General features: G+C 35.1%; 1 protein-coding gene across 1 annotated transcript; it reads left to right on the top strand.

Moving 5' to 3' along the window:
- Nucleotides 1–10677: 10677 nt before the first annotated feature.
- LOC111920525 (alkylated DNA repair protein ALKBH8 homolog) lies at nt 10678–12317 on the top strand. The gene is made up of 4 exons (XM_023916111.3): nt 10678–10982; nt 11454–11485; nt 11606–11797; nt 11917–12317. The coding sequence occupies exons 1-4, from the start codon at nt 10751–10753 to the stop codon at nt 12211–12213; spliced, it is 753 nt and encodes a 250-aa protein (XP_023771879.1). The 5' UTR covers nt 10678–10750; the 3' UTR covers nt 12214–12317.
- The last annotated feature ends 6737 nt before the right edge of the window (nt 12318–19054 follow it).

The raw sequence follows: 19054 nt of genomic DNA, 5'->3' as shown, positions 1-19054 counted from the left end.
TTATTTTCAATGTCCCAAATCAAGTTTGCCATTTCCTATGACTTCAAACTGACCTTGTTTTCTTCCATCATTACCATCCAATCATATGGTATGATGAAATTCATGAAATCCATCTCTTCATTTCTCAATCTAGATCATTGACTGAATTGAGTTCTTGGGGTTGGATCAAATTCACAGGTTATGAACTAGGCAATGGGGTTTTACTTGACTATTTATTGGACTCATGGTTGTTTTTGGTGATTATAAGAGGCAAAGATGTGACAAAGGTTGGATGGTGGTGGTGTTGAGGTGTAGGGGTGGACATGAGGTGATGGGCTTGGAGGTTATGCTTGTTGATGCCAAAGATGGCGACGTTGGAAATGTCAAAAGCATTTGAGGGAAAAGTGTTTCGGTGGGGATGAATGGTTGATGGCTTTTTAGGGATTTTTGTCAGATTTTATAAAAATGGTCGATACACTAGCAAGAATATCAATAAAATTGGGAAAATAAAATGATGGTGTATGTTGGGTTTTCATGGCATCAATACACACGACCAAGGCAACAAAAACAAAACAAAAACCAATATGTACATGCACCATATGATCTAGGTTTTACTAGTTATAACAACATACTTTGATATCGAACAATGTGACATCTCCAATTTTATGGAAAATTAAAAATTTTTCTTTATGCTTATTTAAAACAAGGTATTCTTTTATTAGTGCAGAATTTGTCCTAAAATGTTATTAATGTGAAGTGATATCAATATTAAGGCATTTCTAAAGAAACATTTTTCATTAACATATAAAAGCTTGAGATGTCATAACTAATACATAAACATAAGCATAATCTAGTCGTTACATGACTTACAACAATTTATTTAATGGCCTAAAACTCCTTAAATCTCTCGACATATTCAAACATCACTACCCATGTATCTTCGTACCGCTACATGTGTAATGTGTTACAAATAAACTGAGTGGGTCAGGCTTGGGAGCTTGGTGAGCACATAGGGTTTTCAACCCACAATAATATAATCAAATTCTCTTAAATATATATGTTTTACACCAAACAAATAGCCCGATTACCCATTCTCCTTATTCGCACTCTTTGATCCTAAATTGATGATCCTAAGGGTCTTATCCTAAATGATCGTTGGAAGTAACGAGGAGACTATACTACTTCAGGGATTCCATAGCAATATATGTCATTAAGGAAACCATGAGGGAGACAGAGTACTCAAAGGAACACACAATCCATACTACGGATAGTATGATTCATTAACACCTACAGATTGCGAGTCTGCTAATGATCCACTTGACTGTCTAGAATAGTCTGTGGTCGTCATCAATACTCTACTAGATGACTGGTCTCAGTAGTATAATAGTAAAATGTTGGGCATGGTCTCTCACCATTAATTTATCTCTTTCTCAACTCTTTTCTACCCAATATACTTCAAGTATATATATATATATATATATATATATATATATATATATATATATATATACACACACACACATACACACATACGATTAAATCAAGTAAAAATCATACTATTTCATCTAACACAAATATCATGAACACGGATAATAAGCATATATAGCATGTAATTATCTAAATACTTTATATTTACGCGTAAGATAAAAGTAACTATTCACTCACTTATTAGAAATGGATGACTTGCGATTAGGGCAATGTTTCCCCTAACACCTTAGTTTTTCCTTTCAAAAGACCTAGATATGAATATCACTAAGTCTTAGTTTTATATCTCTCGCGACTATAATAACGATAGTCTTGATTCATCATTAATCCCAATGTCTACATCAATATTTATCAAATATGGAACAACAATGTATGATCATATAAGAGGTAGGGTCTGTTTGGTATACAAAGTATACTGTTTGAAAATCCCACTTTAAACACCTCACTAGATCTAGCCTAGACATTACTCCCGTAACTAGATCAATCAATATTATGACATGGAATCACTGATAAATCTTGTTTATTGGTTCATAATAACGATAATGAACTTAAACATAAGTTACACTTAAAGCATAATAAGTGTAGCTTAACTTCCAAAGTTTCTAGCGAAAAATCAGGAATTACGCGTGCAGAACCCCGATCCGAAATCTCATTTACTTGGGCTCCTAGATACTCTAGAGCCCCGATAAAATACTACAAAGGCTAATAAAATTTGGACTCAGGAGTGGGAGATCTCTAGAGAGTTTTTGGGTTGAGATGTGAGGAAAGTGAACTAACTTCCGCTATTATATATAGAGATTACAAGGGGTCACACCCTATACATAGGTGCACTGCGTCTTTTGGCTACACAGATCTTGCCAAATTGTGCCACGTATCGCTATTGTGCTGGTCTGCGTCGTCCGTCTAGAAGTTGTGCGGTCGCGCCTTGCGCACTGCGGGTACGAATTTCATTTTTTCTAAAAATCGTATCTTTCTCATAAGAACTCTGTTTTTGACGTTCTTTAAATCCACACGTAGCTATCGATGAGTACTATAACTTTCATTTAGACTTTGTTGGTTAATTCTCATTTTCTTTTAAACTTTATGTTTTTATAGGCTTAGACTGTTGAAATCCGTATAAAAATCATAACTCTTTCATACGAATTCCGTTCTCGACTGTCTTTATATCGACGGGTTTGTATTCATGAGATCTTCAACTCTCCTTTACAATTTTTGGGCTAACCGTCAACCGATCTTAATTTCAATTTCAGTGTTGCGCACTGTTGTACCGAAACTTCGAAAAATCATAACTTTCTCATACGAAGTCCGATTTAATCTTTCTTTACATGTACGATCTCACTTTTACGATCTGTGTAGATTACTTAGGCTGATAAGCAACCTATCTCTGATTCACCTTTTTACGATACACTCTCCTCTATGCGGCTAAAGGCGTAACTTCGATAAATATCATATTTAAGCGTTCATTATATCCCCAAGATCGTCATTATAATTACCATACTTTAATTAAGACTATTTATTCTAGACAAGGTTGTAAAAATCGTTTGGCGGTAGCTCAATGGTCGACTCGTGTTCAGGGATTAATCGGTCTTGGCGGAGATTAATCGAGGATTAATCGGGGACCATAGATTATTAATAAAATATTAAAATTAATTAAATAGTAATATATCTTAAGAAAAACAAATACTTCAAAATTAGAAAATAATAAAAATTGTAATTTGGAAATTTGAAAATACGAAAATATGAACATTTTGATATAATATTTGAAATGTTGAAAATTTGAAAATTTTGGAGTAAAAAAAGAAAGTTGGTTTTTTGAATTTTTTCAAATTTTTTTGACCTTTTTTTTGACTTTTATTGACTTTTGTTGACCGATTAATCCCGCCAAGGCCGATTAATCCCGCCAAACCCGATTAATCCTAAATTTCTGATTAATGCTCTAATCCTCGACGGTTGAAGAACGCCAAACGATTAATCCACGATTAATTGCCGATTAATTCCGATTTCTGCAACCATGATTCTAGATAATCTTCTAATTTAAAATGTTATTTGTTGCTCGAAAAACATACGATGATTAATTATCCTATTCAAGGTCTTGGAAAAAATTCCAAGAATTTTCTTTCTTTAAATGTTCAAGGTCTTGGAAGAAATTCCAAGAAAAAATGAGTGGGAGAGATTTGTAATAAAAATTGTGTCAATTTTCTTTCGTTACAAGAAAAGAAGATGACACGTATGGAGTTGTTCACAGTTAGAAGTGTTTGGGGTAATTTTGTGTTTGATTTTGCGACTTCCTCTGCTTGAGGTTTATCTGGAGGAATTATATGCATTTGGGATAAGGTGTTATTTGTTAAAAACAAAATTATTTGTGATTCCGGGTACAATATGGTGGAAGGTACGTGGGTTGATTCTAATACTCCTCTTCGTGTTATTTCTGTGTATTTCCCTTAAGATCTTTTGCCTAAAAAGGTGCTTTGGAGTAAGATTTTATTGGCGGTTTCTAGTTGGTCGGGTGAGGTTATCGTTATGGGTGATTTTAATGAGGTCAAGTTTGATAGTGAGAGATTTGTCTCAATTTTTCACAGTCAGGCGGGTGATTGTTTTAATCAGTTCATTTTAGATTCGAATCTTATTATTGATGTTGCTCTTGGTGGTTATTCTTTTACGTGGACTGATAAATATGCTGAAAAGATGAGTAAATTGGTAATATCAAATATGTATATAATATGTATTCAAATTATTATAAACGTGTGTATTGATGAAGTCAAAGAGTCAATAGTCGTAGCATAGAATCAGGAGTATATCTCTCACTCTCAACAACTCTGATACTTGTATTTAAACAACACTTTGCTGTGAATGAAATCACCAGTTCAAAATCTCATTCTCTTTAATTGGATAGATTTCTTATTTCATATGGTATATTGGAGTTGTATCCTAATTTGTCCAGTTTGGTGTTGGATCGACATTTATTTGACCATTGTCCTATTTTGCTTCATGATTCCGTCAATGATTATGGCCCTTATCCGTTTAGAGTTTTCCATTCTTGATATCTTAATGACGACTTTGGAGTATTGTGGAAAAATCTTGGTGTGAAGATGGTATTATTGACACGAATGCTATGATAAAGTTAAAAAAGAAACTTCAAAATTTGAAAAGCTGCATTTGGGAATGGAATTTTAGCAAAAGAAAGGAATGGGTAACTTCAAAGGAAGATTTGCAGAAAACTTTGATTGATTTAGAAGGCTAAATTGATCGTGATGGTGGGTTTTCGGTTACAGTTGCTTCCTGTAATTCCGTGATAAAAGCTATTGCGGATATTGATCGTATGTAGGCGATGGATTTGGCTTAAAAAGTTGACGTGAGATGGGCGATTGAAGGAGATGAAAATTCAATATATTTTCACGGTATAATTAATAAAAGAAGGAGGCAACAAGGTATTAAAGGGGTTTTTATAAATGGAGATTGGGTCGTTAGACTGGATCGAGTCAAGGGGGAGTTTTTTTTTTCCCATTTTGCTTCTCAGTTCTCCAAACCAAGTACCTCTCGATTTTGTCTTATTGATGACTTTCTAAACCGTCTATCTGTCGAGCAAGGATGTAGTATCGAAGAAGAGATCACGCGGGAGGAAATTAAGCGTGCGGTGTGGGATTGTAGCTCTGATAAGTCGCTAGGACCAGATGGTTTTACTTTTGCCTTCTTTAAAAAGTATTGGCATATTGTTGAATAGGATGTGGTGAATGTTGTGTTAAAGTTTTTTACATCTTGTGATTTTCCCAGAGGTTGTAATTCTTCATTTATAGCCCTTATCCCAAAGGTTCATGATCCGAAATTTGTTCATGAATTTAGACATATTAGTCTAATTGGGTGCCAATATAAAACTGTTGGTAAAATTTTAGCTAATCGGTTGGCTTTGCTACTGGATGGCATTGTTAGCATGGAACAATTGACTTTTATTAAAGGCCGTCAAATTTTGGATGACCCCTTGATCATTAATGAACTTGTTGCTTGGTGTGAAGCTCGTCATAAGAAAGCCTTGATCTTTAAGGTGGACTTTGAAAAAGCTTATGATTTTGTTAGACGGGACTTTTTGGATGATATCTTTGATAGAATGGGTTTTGGTTTCAAATGGAGAAGTTGGATTCAATCGTGCTTGTGCTCTGCCAGAGGTTCGGTGTTGGTAAATGGGTCTCTTACGAATGAATTCCAGTTCTATAGAGGTTTACGACAGGGAGATCCTCTATCTCCGTTCTTATTGTAAAGCTTGCATGTGACTTTCATGAACGCTTTACGGTGTGGTCTATTTACTGGTATGGATGTCGGGGATGTTAATATTTCACATTTATTTTATGCAGATGATACCATTTTTGTGGGTCAATGGTCAAAGAATAATGTTTATAACATTGTTCGTGTTCTTCAGTGTTTTCTTATAGCTTCGAGGCTTAGAATTAACTTACATAAAAGTAAGTTGATTGGTGTTGGCAGTTTTGGTGGGTTGTGCAGCTTCTAAAATGCCCTTTTAATACCTTGGCCTTACTGTTGGTGGGAATATGGTGCATATTGATTCTTGGAAGGAGGTTGAGAAAAAGGTGATGGCTAAATTATCTTCCTGGAAGGCGAAAACTCTTTCAGCTGGGGGTAGGTTAACTCTTGTTAAATTTGTCCTTGGGTCTCTTCTTACCTACTTTTTGTCTTTGTTTAAAGTTCCCATCAAAGTTCTTTCTCGTTTGGAGTCTATGAGAAATAACTTTTTTTATAGGGGCTGATTTTGAAGAAAAAAGAATGACTTGAATTAGCTGGAAAAAGTTTCGGTAGATAAGAAATTTTGTGGTTTGGGAGTTAATAGTTTCTTTGCTTTTAATCGGACCCTTTTGTTTAAATGGGTGTGGCGTTTCCATAATTCGCCTAATTCTTTGTGGGTTCGGTTGATTTAAGCTATTCATGGTTATAATGGTTTAATTGGTTCCCAACTTAGGTCTACTCCTAATTCCACCTGGATATCTATTTTAAAGGCAGTAAATCACTTAAAGGATCAAGCTATTGACTTGATGACTTTTTATGTTAAAAAGGTTGGAGATGGTTCTTAAACTTCTTTTTAGGATGACATGTGGATTATGGATGTCCCATTGAAGATTAGATTTAATAGACAAAGAAGCTACGGTTCTAACTAAATTAGGAGATTATGACTCGCGGTATTTTCTTCGCAGGGATCCAAGTGGGAGGGGGGGGGGGGGGGGGGGGGGGTTGAGTCTTGCCAATGGGCTGATTTATCCTCTTTGGTAGCCTCGACTTCTTTGCCTACTTTAAAGGATCGGTGGTGGTGGTCCTTAAATACCCCTGGTGATTTTTATGTTGCTTCTGCTAGATTTTTGATTGACAAATTGTCTTTGTCTGTCTCGGACCGGTCTTCTCCATGGAACAAGTTGGTTCCTATCAAAGTCAATATCATGGTTTGGAGGCTTTATTTAAATTGTCTTCCAGTGAGAAATATTTTGGTTAATAGAGGTGTAGAGATTGATTCCATGTTATGTCCGATTTGTGGTATTTTTTGGAAAATGTTAATCACTTATTCTTTGGTTGTCATGTGGCTGCTTCTTTGGTTGACAAGATTTCGAAGTGGTGGGATATAATTATTCCGGAGCTTAATTCTTTTGAAGATTGGTGGTCTTGGTTTGGTTATTTGAATTTGCAATCGTCTTGCAAGTCATCTCTGGAGAGGGTGTATTTCATTACTTGGTGGTTTATTTGGTTGCTTAGAAATTCTATTGTCTTTGATTCAGGGTGGTTTAAGAAGCGGGATATTTGGGACAAAGTTCTTACTCAATCGTTTTTATGGGGTTTCGAGTAGAATGAGAAGAAAGAAAATTAGTTATGTAGGTTGGCTCTCCAAATCTATGTTTGTCTTTTGATTGTTGTTTTTGTGCTTTCTGGATTTTGATTTTTTGTTTGTCTTGTTAGCTCTTTGCTAATGTTTTCTAATAAATTCGTCGTTCAAAAAAATATAAATAATTATTATATATTTTTTTATATTTTAAATGTTTAGCCCGAATTCGCAGACATTACAAACAATATATGAAATACTAACCTTTTGTTGCTTTAATTGCAATCTTGTAACTACCTACTCTTGCAAATGATGAAGAACCCAAAGTAGAATCTCTCTAATGTAGTTAGACCCACAACAACAAAAACTAATAAGGATTAACCTTAGATTAGAGTTTTTTGAAAATTCAATAACCCTACACATAGGATAAATGGAGAGAGTATGGACGATTTTGAGAAGTTTATCAACCGCCATGGTTTGATTCTTATCAATCTATTTATTGATAGCATATAAATCCATAAAGGTTTCAAACTCTTAGGATAATCATTACCTTTATTCAAAAACCTGTTTTATCTCTATCTAGGGATAAGCAAAAACCGTCCCATACAACTCTCCATGAGTTTTTAGAATATTCCAGTTAATCTCTAGGAATTAATTAATATTAAGTTCTTTAATTAATTAAAATTATTTAATTATTTTCAAAATAATTTCCAATTAGTTTATTAAATTATTAATAAATTAATACATTGTTTTTCTCGATTTCCTTATAACTAATTGAGGTCAACCCAAAAGAACTATGTTATTATTAAAAATAGACAAAATAGCAAAAATGGTCCCTGTGGTATGCATTTTTTGAGGGTTTTAGTCCAAACCCCAATTTTTTTTGGCTTCATGGTCCTTTTGAGCTAGTTTCATTGCGTTTTTGGTCCCTCTGAATAGTGAAATGACTGTAATACCCTTGGGTTATTTATTTTTCATTTTTCTTTCATTTCTTTTTAAATCTAATATTAATATATTTATTTTAATAATTAATAAATTAAGAAGGGGCCCACCTTCTCTCTTTCTTTCTCTTTCTCTTTCTCTTTCTCTTTCTCTCTCTCTCTCTCTCTCTCTCTCTCTCTCTCTCCTACCATTGACACCCTCTTCTAAACATTATCGTCTCCATTACAACCATATATTCGAAATTTGTCAAAACATGCTTCTTCGATCCATCCCTAAACACATGTAGAAAAAAAACTTGATTATCTTCTTGCACAAGATCCTCCGACGATCCTAAAACGATATGCAAACGATCATCTTCTTGAAAAAGACATATCTATTGTTTTAAACATCAAAAGACCTCTCCAAGAACGAAAACCCAGATTGTATATGTGTCAATCGGTACCTCCAGTTCTAGATTCTTTCATCAAGTCCGATTCTTTCAGATTTAGGGTTCATCGAGTTCAAGACTTGTTGATTCAATGTTCATCGAGTTCACCAGGTAACACAACCCCAAATCTCTGATGTCGGTGTCCCTTCCCCATTCTGATTTGATGTAATTTTGGCGAAGAAAATGGGTATATAGAGTACCTCAACTTCAAAAATCATCTAGAGGTACACATATCCTCTTGGGATGGATATATGATCCGAAGAACAATTCCTAGTCTTACACCAATGCCCTTCATTGTTGACAACATGATCTTTCCTCCTCTATTTTGTAAACTGGGGCTCAACGACCAGTATGGAAAACCTGTAAATGCATTCCATACGTGAAGATGAAGATTTTTTGGTCAATCTAACTCTAATTCAGACGTTTCTCCATCAACTAGAGGTAGCAGTTCAAGCTCCATGAAGTGTTTCAGCACCAAAACAACTGGATTAGGAATAGGGGCACAAGGTATTCAAAGAGAGGGAATTCAAGAAACTTTTGTTCTAGAAATCAATTCTTGTATGTTCATCCCCAAAAATCGATTTATGTATTTATTTATGTATAGATTTCGTTCTTGCATATGGGTTTTTAGAGAGAGAGAGAGCTTATATTTGAATTTAATAAAATAATAAATTAAATAGAAAAAAGATTAAAAAAAATACTAGGAGGGCATATTAGTCATTTCAATTTGGCAAGGGACCTTTTCCACATACAAAGTAGCTCAAAAGAACCACTAATCCATAAAAGTCAAGGTTTGGACCAAACCTCAGAAAAAATGCATACCATAAGGACTATTTTTACAATTTTATCTAAAAAATATTACCCAAAAATCAATGATAATAGACACTATTTCCAACATAATAGTCATTTTATATTTATTTAACTGATAACAATTGATTGAGTTAGTTTAAGGGACCATGTGTGTATATTTGGAAAGCACAAAGATAAGCCATGTTAAAAAAAAAAAAAAAAAAAAAAACAACAACAAACAAACGCTAAAGGATTACTTTTTAACCTCAAAAATCTTTTTTGTAAAAGTTCTTTTTTATTTTAGCTTTTAAGAGGACAAAAACCTAAAGTTGTTTTTAAAAAGTGTTTGTTTTAACATTTTTTGACTTTTAAATATAATTTATATTTTAAGTGGTTAAAAGTAACAAAAAAAGAATTTATTGATTTTTGAAAAACGAACCAATTTTTTTCTTGACAAAAAGTTAATTTTAAAAAGATTTTTTTAATTGTCAAATATCTTTTTGAATTTTTAATTTTTTTAAAAAAGCCAAAAATCAAAAATTCATTTAAAAAGCAATGTTCCAAACTCCCTAAACGGGTTCCTATTTTCTTCTGGGTAACATTTTTTCTAGGAAAATCAAATAAGCAATTAAACAGAGTCAACTAAGACCATCTCCAATCCAATCCTATTTTTTTTTCTTAAAAATGGAGTAAAAAAATGGGATAAATAATGTTTCATCTCCAACCTTATTTTATTTTTAACCCCAAAAAGTATATTCCAAGTATATTTTATTATGTCAACTTAGATAGATTGTCAAACACACCCCTCTACTAATTTAGTTTTAACAAATAAAAATAAATTTTATATTTTTGATTAATTAATATAATTTATTATATTTCATAATATTATAAATATTAAACATTATATTTAAATTAAATCTAATAGATAAAATAAACTACAAATATATAAATATATAAAATTAGGAACTAAACCGGAATTGGGTAATACTATTTATATCTCCAATTATGAGGGAAGAAATGTGGTAGGGTTGAAGAAGAATAAGAGAGAAAATTGAGAGAAAAAAATAGTATTTGAGGGTGGGTTGAAGATGCTTTAAGAGAACCAAGGGATGTTTGTTTTAATTTAGTTTTGGAACTTATTTTTTTATAAGTTTATTTTCTAGCTTATTTTCCAACTTATAAACTTATTATGATTTACATTAAGAAAATAAAATAACATGAAATATAAGCTAAAAAAAATGAGCTTAATCAAAAATAAGCCCTAAAACAAACACTCCCCAACTCACGGCAAACCCTGGAGACGAAGCTCCTTCGAAATGGATGAATACAGGAGGCTTATTCAAGAAGCATTTGGAGAGTCGTCGGAAGATAGCGACGACGAGGATCATCGACAACAGCTGGAAGGCTCGAACATTGCGGTTGAAGCTCAATTTATATTTGGGGAGAACCCTAAATGGGAGCGAATAAGTGACATCAAGGGGCTAAGCTTATGTAGAGATTTTTTAACTTCTGATCAACAATCAACTTTGCTAGCATCAATCCTACAAGGTTTTCTTCTTATTTCCATCTACTATATATCTCAGTAATTTCGTTTTAATTTAACGAATAATAAATCGTCATCCTTAGCTTTAAATTGGAAAATTACTTGGTTCCAGAAGAAGTTTACGTTTCGATTCTTAATGTCAAACATATTAATTATTTTCAGAAGTAAATTTTGTGAATTGTATTGCACTATATACGACAGCATTTGTGTCGATGATGGTACAATTTGTAAGTTTCGATGTAGTTACGAATTTTGTAGCAAATTAGGGCCAAATGCAATAGTTTCTATAAATTAAGGATCTCTCAAAAGGTATAAGAACAACTCCATATCTGGTATTGAAAAGTAAGCAGCTTTGACGTATTTCTTGAAAGCCTAGTAGGTCGTATGCATGTCTTCGTCAATGTATTCTATTTTTTTGAGTTTGGAAAGTGTCACTGATGGAACTTTATTTGTTCTACCATGACTTATTGATGCAGAAGGATGGTTCAGTGAGGCTTCTCACAATCAGGTTTGACAATTGACAGTCGACATAACAACTTAAGCTTTGACTCACATGGTCAGATCTCATTGTTGTTAACCTGAGATGAGAAGCATAAATCATAATTCGTGTTACTCCCCCCCATTGCAGGCTATGAGGTTTGGTGATCTTCCACCATGGGCGAAGGAGCTTTCAACAGGTATACATGAAGTTGTCCAGTATGGTGATTATGATCCTGAATCCATGGAAATGGATAAACAAGAATTCATATTTCCATCAGAGCTACTGAAGAGGGAGCCTCTCTTTAATCAACTCATTGTTAACTCATACCAGCCAGGTGAGGTGCGCCATGATCTTTTTCATACTTTTGTTCATCATATCTATAGTATAGAGATAGAGATGAGAGAAAAGAAAGAGGTTTGAGCCGCTCATAATTCATAAATCATAGTGATCATTTTCAGGGAATTTGTGCACATGTGGACCTGATGCGGTTTGAAGATGGGATAGCCCTAGTTTCCCTAGAATCATCCTGTGTGATGCATTTCAGCCGTGTACATGAATCTGCAAATGAAAACAAGATCCCTGTATACTTGACACCTGGCTCTTTACTGTTGATATCAGGTGAAGCCCGATACGAATGGAAACATGAAATCAACCGCAAACCTGGTTTCCAGATATGGGATGGCCTAGAAATTCATCAGAAAAAAAGAACCTCCATTACATTGAGAAAGCTTTGCAAGAGTGACACTAGTACTTAACTGTATACTCTCTTGTCTCTTCAAAGGATATGAAATAATGTTAATATAGACTTGACACACAAAAATTTATATTTCGCATATAGGAAATTTCATTTGGGCTCTTATTTCTTCTTCTTTTTATTGAGTAGTGCAATAGAATATCATGAGCGTCTCAGGCTTCTTCCCATAATTTATTTTCAACCTTTTGAAAATGTTGTTGTGATGAGAGTGATTGGGGAAGTGGAGTTTGATGTGATGGTATCTTTGATTTTATAAGAAAAATCTCAGTAGCCCCCAGAAAGGTTGACAAGGGCAACGGTCCAATCCAAGTTTCTTTAGATCCTATCAGCAAGAGAACAAGAGGAAAAAATAAAATAAAATAAAATCTTGTCATGAATAAAGAAGAAGCATACGAAGAAACAGTGATCTGATAAATATTTGGGTGTTGTTGTTGTTGGTTATCTGTTAACTTATTCTCAGGTGGTTGGCAACTTAACATATGATGTTTGGGTGATATCCCTGATATCCCTGATATATATATATATATATATATATATATATATATATATATATATATATATATATATATATATCGTACCTTTAATCAAAGTTGTCGGCCGAAGAGATCAACTTTTGGTTGAATTACATTGCTGCAGGTGCTGTTTTGAAGTTTTACTGCTCTATCTTTATCCATGGAAACATATGTCAAAAGTCATACACTTCGGGGGTGTTTGACTTGTCTTTTTGAGAGACAAAAGTCCTTTTTGAAAAAGATAAAAGATAAAAGATGTTTGATAGGAACATTTTAAAAGCTACTTTTGAATTTTAGATAGAAAGAAAACTGATCTTTTGGAAAAGTTAGGAAAACCTGACTTTTTATAACTTTTCCAAAAAGAACTTTTGTCTCTCAAAAAGACAAGTCAAACACCCCTTTAGAGTAGACTAAACCAATTGTAGTTGGAGTTCAATTACCGAGTACATTTAGTTAGGTTTGTGATGAAACATGCTATTTTAGTTTCAATTAGGGACCATCTTTGCTATAAAATAACTTTGGACCAAAGGTTTCATATTTGGTAAACTTTCGTTACCAAACATATATTTTACTCTTATTCTTATTATATATAATATATAATATTAATTGCAAGGTACCTCAACATAGGGATGAGCAAACACAAACCAAAAAACCGAGAAACCGACTAAAACCGACAAAACCGAAACCGAAAAAACCGAAACCGAAGCAAAACCGAGGGTTTGGGTTTGATATTTTTAGAAACCGAAAAATCGGGTTCGGGTTCGGTTTCTAACCAGAAACCGACCCATCCAACCCAAGAAACCGACCCATACTTAAAACCGACAAACCGCCCAAGAAACCGACCCATCCAACCCGAGAAACCACCCATACTTGATTGTGTTTTAGTTGTAATAGACTATTTCGGGCTTTAGTTGTAAGTTGTAATTGACTATTTGTTGTAAGACTCATGTTTTTTGAAGTACTTAACTTCAATTTGTTATTTTTTGAAGTATCTAACTTGTTGCTTCATTTATGGAAAATGGGTTAAAACCTTAAACCCATGGGTTTAAACCCAGAACCCGTGAGTCTATGGGTTTAACCCAAGAAACCGAAAAACCGCCAAAACCGACCTCAGAACCAAAGAAACCGAACCGACCAGAAACCGATCCTATTGGGTTTTAAAAACCAGAAACCGACCATTTATGGGTTGGGTTGGGTTTGAGTCCAAAACCGACCCATGCACACCCCTACCTCAACAATAATATATTTTGTCCCCTTCAGATTTTATTAGCCACCAACGTTTTATGCCTTTAGACTTTGGCTACCTTATTTTTATTTCTTCACATTTGCCACCTTATTTTCAATTGTTGACGGTTTTAGTAACTAATATTGTGTCTCACATTTATCTTTTGCTTCTCAACACCACCATTACCCTCCATTCAATTTCTTCCACATGGTGTTGTGTTTCCCACCGCCTTCCTCTCATCTTAACCTACTCTTATCCATCGTCGACTCCTTCTCTATCTTCTATTCGACGCATTGTATCTAGAAATTGATTCACCAAAATATGTGCTTGCTTTCATCCACCGAAACCCATCTTAGATATCATTCCTAAAAACCTTGAAATCACTCCAACCCAAGAAACTCCAGCTGGGTATGAAGGAATCGATTCGAGACTGTTATTCGATTCGTCCATTTTGTGTCTTCCCTAAAAGGGTTCCACCTCTATACCACCGTCGGTTTCAATTGATTTTATCCGCCCCGGATCCGCATATCAGTCTACGCTGAAATTTAACATCTAAAATATAATATGGAAGAGTATTCTACCATCCGAAGTATTATAATATTCATGAGTAATCTACCATTCGAAGTCCATGCGTCAAGAACCTGGTTCAGGTACGTTTCAGCCCTAGAATTTTCCATTTTCAAGCTTTGTTCATTTCAATTTTCAGTTTCAGTTTTTTATCCATACAATTGCGGGTTTACAAGGCTCCAGAGTTGGAAACACCTAAAATTCAACAACCGTTTTTTTAACGACAATCTTGGTCGAGCTAATACTTGATTTATAGGAGTTATTTGACTTATTTGGGACAATATCCACAAAAAGGTTCGTATAAGCATGTTGATGAGTAAACGCTGAATGTAGCACTTATCTTTGAATAAAGCATGTTGATGTTTTGATATACCGTATAACTTATCTTTGAATAAAGCATGTTGATGTTTTGATATACCGTATACGTAATGAACCCCTCATCCATGCATAAATAAATAAATTGTTTTCTTTTTGAACATCACTAACCCCCGCAACGCGGGGGATACATCTCTAGTTATAGAATAATATAGCAAAATTAGTCTTTGTGTTTGTAAAAAGTATATTTTGATCCAAATAAGTTTTGTAGTGTATCAATAGTGTAATTTTAGATATCTTATGTGGTTTTGGTCCTTATAGTTGATATTTTTGTGTGGTTTTGGTTTATATCCAATTTGAAATGATGAATATACCCCTAAAATAGTTATTTTTAATTTCATTATATTTCATTTCATATTTTTTAATTAAAAAAAAAAAAATCCAATCCTCGGTTCCCTTCTTGAGTCATTATCTTCCCCACCTCACCTTAACCCTAAAACCTACCATTACACCACCACCATCAACCTTGCGCCACCATCTCACTAGTTGAGATCCAACAACAACACAAATGTGTATCATCTTCCCACTTTCACGCAACAACTTTCTAACCCACCATCCTCACCAGCTTCACGCTTCATCATCTCCATTTGATACCGACGCAATTGGTAATTAAGGGTAAATCGATTTCCCCTAAACCGAAACCTAGGGGTGGGTTGAATGCGTACTCGATAATGGTGGACTAGAAGTCAAGTTCAGTGGCGGCAATGATGGTCCGAGGGAACTCTAATTTGACCAACGATTATGTGGTTTAGGGTTTGCAAACCCTAGCTCCGTCCGGCGATGACTTCTAAATCTGAAAGATGACAAGGAAGATAAAGATGACATGGAGAGATGAAAGACACCATGACCCTTTTCACTAGAACATCATCAATATGAAACCCTCGTCGAAACGTCGTTGAAAGATGAAGGAAGGGGCCAGTGATATGTGGTGGTGGTTTCAGGCGAGATTTGCAGTCGCCAACGATTTATGGCAAGAATGACGGTTGTGGCTGACCAAATATATAATAGAGGTGATGGCGGCGAACCAGATGAAAGATAGAAGAGAATGGTAGATCAGATGGTGGCGTTGACAGTGATTTTCGACAAGATTTACGGTTGTCGCGGTTGTTCCAGAGGGTTGTGTCGGTGATGGAGGGTGGAGTTTGTGATTAAGGGATTCTTTCTTCCTGATGAAGATGGGTTTGAGGTTATTTATTTATTTATTTTTATTTCTTTTAAGTTCAGAAAAATGGAAAAAAAAAAACTAATTGCAAGGACATAAAAGTAATTTTAAATGTATAGTGATTCAAAAGACAAAACTTCATAAATGGTCCCTATGGTATCCCGAAATCTGAAGTTTAGTCCCTAAGTTAAAAAAAACCTCACAGATGGTCCTTATGGTTTCAAAACTTTTGATGTTTGATCCTTATTTTTGACTCCGTCATCTTTTGTCCGTTAACTAAGGAAAATTTCGTCAATTCATCACCACAGGGACCATTTATGAAGTTTTGTCTTATTTAAAAAAAAAATTTAATATAAAGGGTCCCACCCCTCTCTCTCTCCCTCCCTCCCTCCCTCCCTCTCTCTCTCTAGGCAAACACACACACACACACTAGATCCCTACCCCTATTCTTCCCCAGCCCAACCATTCACCTTCATCGCTCCTTGCTTCAACCCATACATCCATTTTCTTCTCTGATTTATCTTCGCCTCATCGCCGATCTCCTTTGTCGCCCGAAGTCGCCTATCCATTGGAAAAGGGAACGATAACCCTAAATTATCCCCATCTAATCATCCATCGATTAACTGTTGGTGAACCAAACCTCCAACCATTGGCATTTCCGGTTCCCACCTCCTCCGATAGCTTCATTGCCTTCGATGTCAGATGGACCCATCTAAAAGCTTCACCATTTCCCCGTTATTGCTCGTCGGATATCAGAGCGTCACCGAAAATCTCTCTTCATCTTCATCAGATTTCAAGTCGGAAGCCTTTCTTCACCCCACTAAATTTCAATCTGGAAACCACTTAAACTCTCTTCATCCCCTCTGAAAAATCTGCCAAGATCCCAATGTTGCAGTAATGGTTGTTCTGTCTTGTGGCGTTGTGAATCCGATGGCTAGTGATATCAGTGGTGGAGGGTTTATGGCTGTTCGATCTGTACATATGTCAGAAACCTGACATTTGATTTCAAGGAAACTGCTTCGGCGGCTGCCACATAGGTTTAATCGATTTCATTCACATGGGGTTTTGCCTAATTTTGGTTTTTGACTTGTTGAAGCAATGATCTTCGATTTCTTATATTTTTTGCATCTATAATTTTGGAGGTTTAAGTTCTAGTGTAACTGTAACGCCCGTAGATCCGGGCTAGTCAATTTAGAGGCAATAGGGGTCGAAAACGACTTTTTGACAAAAGATTATTTAGAATAAATAATCTTAACCAAGTTGTAGAATATGTCACAAGGTTTCCGTACATATAAAGAACGCCGAAATCCGAGTTATAACGAAGAAGTTATGACCCGTCGAAGTTTCGCGTCGGAACCGGCACGGCACCGGGAAGCGTAAATAGTGAATTTACGTTAGAGTGATATTTAGCCTTAGAAATCTAAACGGAAGTCGTAGAGTTCGTTAAACCATGAGCGTGCATAAAAAGAACGTCCAAATCTGACTTCGTATGAGGAAGTTATGATTTTTCTAAGTTTCGACTTAGCGGTATGCAGCTCGAATACTCGATTTGAGATCGAGCGGTTTTTAGCCGAAACAATCTGAACGAGAATCGAAGATCTCGTTAATTGTAGTGAAACGATGAAAAAATAGGCGAAAACGGACGTCGGATAAAGAAGTTATGATTTTATAACGTAATTTTTCCTGTCCCGGCCTACTAAAAATAAATAATAAAAATAAAGTCAAAATTAGCCGACGGAGTCTAAACGAAAGTTGTAGAGCGTAGTCTCACCTACGCGGGGATATAAAGAACGTCGAAAACGAAGTTCGTATGAGGAAGATATGAATTTTTGAAGTTTATTAAATATTTTTGATATTTAATTTAAATATATATTAACCGATATTATCCATGGGGGGAGTCAGCGACCTTATCTTCATTACGCCCAACGTAATTTGAAGTTCCAGCCCCTATAAAAGGGTGTTGAGGGCAACCGACTTCTTTGCTCATTTCTTCCCTTTATCTCGCGTTTTTGCATCGTTTTTCGTGCAAGAATTATCCCGAAACCCCGGTATCATTCCCGAGCCCCGAAGCAAGTCCCGAGGCCCCGAAGATCCTGAGAAGTGAAATTCCTGAGCCGAAGCTCTGCCCGCGAGGAGTCCGGTTTTTGTGAAGAACTTCTAGATCTACCGAAGAATACTATTTCTACAAGTCGTAGTGCTGTCCGATCATCTTCTGATCAAGTGAGTGTGTAATTACTTTCTTCTAACACATAAATATTAAGTATTTGCTATAAAATGCGTGCTATGTGTATAATATAAAGTTGTTTATATGTGTGGGTGTATAGTCTCTTTCATAAACACGAGTATAATACAAGTATTGTTTGAATGTATTAAGTATATGTTTGGGTGAACGTGTGGTTACTATCTTCTAACACATAAATATGAAATATTTGTTATAAAATACGTGCTATGTGTTTATATATTGTTGTTTATTTGAGATGAGTGTGGAATGAATGTTTTATATAGTTTTTAAATGAGTTAAACTGTATATGTATTTTATATCTACAAATATGTTGGGTAGAACATGGGTAGATGAGATAGTTGGAATGTGATAAATGATGAGGTATGAAAGATGCACTTAAGAATAATATCGGTAGATGCACCAAGTAGTGAATGTCGTAATCCTAGCAGATGCGCTTATAGGATAATGTCGGCAGATGCGCCAAATAGAGAATGTCATAATACTAGCAGATGCGCTTATAGGATAATCCTGACAGATGCGCTTATAGGATAATGTCGGCAGATGCGCCAAATAGAGAATGTCATAATACTAGCAGATGCGCTTATAGGATAATTCTGGCAGATGCGCTTATAGGATAATGTCGGCAGATGCGCCTAAAAGAGAATGTCATAAACCTGACAGTCGCGCCTCATAGTGTATGACGTAATCCTGGCAAAGGCGCTTAAAGGATGATGTTGGTAGATGCGCCTTATGTAGCAATAGATTTTGTGCTAATTCCTT

The sequence above is a fragment of the Lactuca sativa genome, chromosome 9 (genome assembly GCF_002870075.4).
Source record: "Lactuca sativa cultivar Salinas chromosome 9, Lsat_Salinas_v11, whole genome shotgun sequence".
Classification (NCBI taxonomy): Eukaryota; Viridiplantae; Streptophyta; class Magnoliopsida; order Asterales; family Asteraceae; genus Lactuca; species Lactuca sativa.
Note: the sequence above shows the minus strand (reverse complement) of the source record. Positions and strands in the feature narration are given on the sequence as shown.